The sequence below is a fragment of the Myotis brandtii genome, unplaced genomic scaffold (genome assembly GCF_000412655.1).
Source record: "Myotis brandtii unplaced genomic scaffold, ASM41265v1 scaffold729, whole genome shotgun sequence".
Lineage (NCBI taxonomy): Eukaryota > Metazoa > Chordata > Mammalia > Chiroptera > Vespertilionidae > Myotis > Myotis brandtii.
Genome location: NW_005370880.1, coordinates 274,938 through 279,824, shown reverse-complemented (window position 1 = coordinate 279,824; position 4,887 = coordinate 274,938). Strand labels below are relative to the sequence as shown.

At 53.9% G+C, this 4,887-nt stretch overlaps 2 protein-coding genes across 2 annotated transcripts in view; one reads left to right on the top strand and one right to left on the bottom strand.

The window, feature by feature from the left end:
• The window catches only part of SH2D3A (SH2 domain containing 3A), a 13,329-nt gene extending 11,322 nt beyond the window's left edge, over window positions 1-2,007 (bottom strand). Inside the window, 3 exon segments of the mRNA XM_014530261.1 lie at window positions 420-517; window positions 660-1,172; window positions 1,885-2,007. The gene's annotated coding sequence lies outside the window, so the exon portion shown is untranslated.
• Window positions 2,008-4,657: 2,650 nt separating this feature from the next.
• The window catches only part of VAV1 (vav 1 guanine nucleotide exchange factor), a 57,837-nt gene continuing 57,607 nt past the window's right edge, over window positions 4,658-4,887 (top strand). Inside the window, exon 1 of the mRNA XM_014530258.1 lies at window positions 4,658-4,747. Coding sequence (XP_014385744.1) covers window positions 4,658-4,747 — 90 coding nt within the window. The remainder of the gene's footprint in view (window positions 4,748-4,887) is intronic.

Genomic DNA, 4,887 nt, shown 5'->3' with positions numbered 1-4,887 from the left:
GATGAGTGTGCAGATGGGTCAGAGAGAGCCAAGATCCTAGTGGTAGAGTTCAGATTTTCCATCGGGTGGCCTGGGAAGGTCTCAGTCAGTACAACTGGAATGATTTTGAGGGAACAAGCCCTGTGGTTCTCAGGGTGAAAGAACATTCCAGGCCAGAGGTAATTTAATTTACTAATGTTCATAGCTTCTAAGCAATCCTTGTGCACACAAAAGGATGCGTAGGATGTAAGAAAATCTAACCTATGCATGGCTTTCCAATGTAACACCACATTTAAGGATGTTGAAATGTCAGCAAATGCAATTTTGTAGAAATGTCAGCAAATGCAATTTTGGAGCAGATACATCTTATTATTATTATTATTATTATGGTCAAATTTAGGGCTCAAACACTTTGGGACTCCCTTGATTATCATGCAGACCTGTCTTAAGTATCTGGTGGTGAAAACCTGCCCTGGGTAAGGTTGAAGCAAGGGGTCACTCTCTCCACCCCACAGGGTCTTCGTGGCCTGGTCAGGGTCTGCAGAAAAACAGCACCAGGATTCTTACATCACGAGTCAACCTGGCTGAGGGCCTGAAAAGGGCAGGAAGTTCACAGACCAGCCCTAGGTGACTTTAGGAATGGGGAGCAGGGCCAAGGGCTGGCTCTAGGCGACGCATACCTGAACACCAGGTGTGTCTCTTGGATGCCTGTGCACTTCCTGTTTGTCTCTTGGCCCAGGCCCAGCCTCTGTCTTAAGAGTCCCCCAACTCCAGGTTCCTCTGTCTCCTGTCCCCCTTAGTGGGCATCGAGGTGGGTCACTGACAAAATTCTGGTTAGTTGGGGGAAAGCTCAAGGTGGGCACAGGTCAGCCATAGGCTAAGTCATCCTCCGGCCCTGTGTCTTCTGGAATAATTTCTGGATATTTGGGCAGGGGAGAGATGAAGGGGGCAGAATCAGGAGAGGAGGTGAGGTAGGGGCAAACATGGGGAAAGGAGGGAGGGGGGTATTCATGGCCTATAGACCATATACATGTGTACACATCACAGGGAGCAGCCACCAGCACATGGACACACATGGACACAGATGAGCAAACTTGACATTGAACAATCACCAATTGGCTGAGCACTTACTTTGTGCTGTTCTAGACCTGGAAATACAGTGATGATAGAGACCTGCCTTCACCCTTGACCATCTGGTGAACAAGACACACAACAAAATAAGAATAAATTCCAAGAGTAATCAATGAAATGCTAAAACAGAGAGAGGCGGTAAGATGGCTGGAGGGGGCAGGCTACTTTAAATAGTGTAGTCAGGAAGGTCTCTCCCAGAAGGTGACATTGGAGCTGAGACTTCAGGAAAGGGAAGGAGATAGCTCTGCAAAGATTTGGAGAAACAGCCGTTCAGGTGCAGGGGTACAGCAAATGCAGAGGGAAGACGGAGCTCGCTTTTTACATTTGATATTATTTAGGAGACCAGTGTGGCTGGAATGCAACGAACAAGGAGCTAAGTGGAGCTAAGCCAGTGAGGTCGGCTGGGGTGAGACAATGCAGGACCTGGTGGACCTCAAATTTTCAGCTCAGTGGGATGGAATAGGAACTTCGGAATGGTTTTAAGAGAGGGAGGGGCACATCTGGGTTGTGGTTTAAAAAGATGTCAGGCAACAGTGAAAGCAGTGAGGATCTCCGTGTTGCAAAGGAAACACGTTTAGAGGAGCACACCCAGGTACACGGACACGCATGATGCACAGCGATCCAATCAGGCATTCGGCGACCCATTCTATGTCCGCGGACGCGCTTGGACAGACACCCAGATCCTCCCTGCGTGCAGGTGACCCCCCTGGAAAAGAGAGGACTCCTCACCCGAATAATCCCTGGTCCTAGATCCGCCCGGGGCCCTTCACTCACCTGGGTCGGGACCCACGGAGCTCCCAAGAGGCTGGGGCCGGACTCAAGTTTGAAGTTCTACGGTTCCGGGCCCTTTCCACCGGGCCAGGTGAGAACCTAGCCCAATCACCGGGCCCTGGCCCTTAAGACCCCGCCCCTTTCGGACCCCGCCTCCAACTGGAGTCTCCTAGGTTTTCGCTCCGCCCCCTCATTCCAGCCCCGCCCCCTTAGAACCTTTCTTTGCACTAACCACGCCCTCTTTGAATAATACTGTGCCTCCTTCAGAGCCACACCAGCTGGGAAACTCCGCTCTTCCCTAAGTGGGCCGGTCCCCCAGCATCGCCCCGCCCTCCTCTGACTGGCCACGCCCACTCACCTCTCGGTCGCCCTGGGTCCCTCTTCTGAGAATCCGGCTCCTCTGTTGCCCTCAGGCTGGCTGGCCCTAAGGACCCCTGGCCCCTCGGGACGCGGAGGGGGTGTCGCTCTCGCTCCTCAGGGAACCTTTCTTTGCACTAACCACGCCCTCTTTATAATACTGTGCCTCCTTCAGAGCCACACCAGCTGGGAAACTCCGCTCTTCCCTAAGTGGGCCGGTCCCCTAGCATCGCCCCGCCCTCCTCTGACTGGCCACGCCCACTCACCTCTCGGTCGCCCTGGGTCACTCTTCTGAGAATCCGGCTCCTCCATTGCCCTCAGGCTGGCTGGCCCTAAGGACCCTGGCCCCTCGGGACGCGGAGAGGGTGTCGCTCTCGCTCCTCAGGGTTCCGGGAAGGGGCGGGGCGGCCCCTATGAGTCTTCTTTCTCGGGTCGGGTGGCGGCGCTGTGACGTGGGAGGGTGCACTTCCTCGAGACCGCCCCCTTGGGTTTCCGGGAGTGGAACCCCAGCTGAGTGTTGGGTTTTGTGGAGAGATGCGGGAAAGCACGCAGCCTCCCCCAGTGACAGCACGACGGAGCTAGACTCTGAAGAGACATGGTGGGGGGGGGGTGGACATTCAGGTGGGGGGAGGAGGTGGTGGATCTCCCATCACGATGCCTGGAGACAAATATGAGAAAGGTGGGGGGATCGGGAATAAGAGAGAGAACGCTCCAGCCACGTTTACGAAGGGGAGAGGATGGGAGGAAGGGAAGGAGGGAGGGAGGGAGGGAGGAACGAAAAGGCGGTGGTCGCAGCTAACAATTACCGCGCACTGGCTGTATGCCAGGACTGTACTGCCTGCTTGACCGGCCTCAGCGCGTTTAATTGTCGCCTAGGGCAGGCCACTGAATGGGGTGGATGCTATTTTCATCGCTCCCATTTTCCAGATGCAGAAACGGAGCCGGCTTGTGAGTGGCCGATTCGAGCGCGGAGCCCTGGAAGGCCATCCTGTCTTCCTCTCTTTCGTCTTGGCACCTCCACCATCTCTGATGCCTACCGTAATTCCAAACTCGAACCCATTTTACAGATGAGGAAGTTGACGCATAGAGAGCGAAGGAGGTTTGGGGAGGAAACCTTTTGGTGCTTGTAGGATCACAAAGCTAGACATTTCCAGGCTGGGCTGCCCTCCCCGCCCTCATGTGGAAGAGGGGCTCAGGGGGGGCTGAGGGGAGTATCTTTTCCTTAACACCCCGTCCCTCCCGCCCCCGCCTAATGTTGATACAGAGGGTAGAGGGTATGTCCAGGGAAGGAGCATAGCGCCCCCTAATGGTTACAAGAATTTAAAAAATGCAAGGGGTGTCTAGGGAAATTGAGTGGGGAGGGGAGGCGACTCACAACCTAGTGGGGCGAGAGACCGCATAGACAAGATGATTTCAGGTGGTAAGGGCTACGAAGACAGTGAATGTTTGCTAAACGTGTCAACGAACGACACTAATGAAGCCTGTAAGGAGAGAGATGATAGTGACCATGGGGATACATGGATGGATTTGGGATAACTGTCAGAGGTGGTGTCAATAGAGCTTTCAACCATTTATTTGTTTGCTTATTCTCCTTCAACAAATATTTATGGAGCATGTATATGTGCCAGGTGCTGGGGTGGGGCGGGAGGGGGTCCAGCAGCACACAAAAGACTATTTTCTAAATAGATAATAAAGAAATAAGTATAGCTCAGCCGGCACGGCTCAGTGGTTGAGCGTCAACCTATGAAACCGGAGGTCACGGTTGGATTCCCAATCGGGGCACATGCTCGTGTTTCGGGCTCGATCCCCAGTATGGGGCGTGCAGGAGGCAGCCGATCATCATTGATGTTTCTATCTCTCACTCTTTATTCATCTCTGAAATGAATAAAAATATATTTAGAAATAAAATAAGTATAATAAAATATCAGATTTGATGATGATCAGGGCTTACAGTAGGGATAGGGTATGATCGGGTGGGATGAAAGGCTGTGACTCAAAATAGGGTGGTCTGGGAAGACTTCATGAAAAGGTGACACTGAGCAAAAACCTTTAGGTGGTGAGGGAACTAGCTATGAAGTTGCCTAAAGCAGGGGGAGGAGCATGTACAAAGGTCCTGGGGCAGGACAAGGCCTGGCTTGTTGGAGGAACAGCAGGAGGCCTGTGTGGCAAATGAGAGAGGGGTGTGGAGGGGTTGAGGGCAGGGAGAGTTTAGGGAGGGCAGGTCATATGGGGCCTTGTGGGTTGCATGGAGGACTTTTCCCCCAAAGAGGAAGGTATGTGACAAGAGGAGGGACACCCGACTTGACTCAGGTGATCCCAGGCGCCCTCTGGCTGTGGTGGGGAGGATAGACTGTGGAGGAAGAGGGCGAGAGCGCAGGGACCTGGGCGGAGGAGACTAGACTGGTCCAGGATAGTGATGATGGGGCTGGACCAGGGTGGAGGCAGAGAGGGGAGGGGTGAGCAGAGGGCGGATTTTGAGTACTTTGAGGTGTTACTGCTCAAGGGTTGGGTATGGAGAAAGGCAGCCGGCCTCAGTCTGTTGGCCTGACCACCGGCAGCCCCATCTCCCCTCCCAGGTGCCCAGGTGTTGTGTTGGTGGGGGAAAGAGAGGTCCGGGGAGGAAGGGGCTGGGCTAGGCGGGGCTGGCCT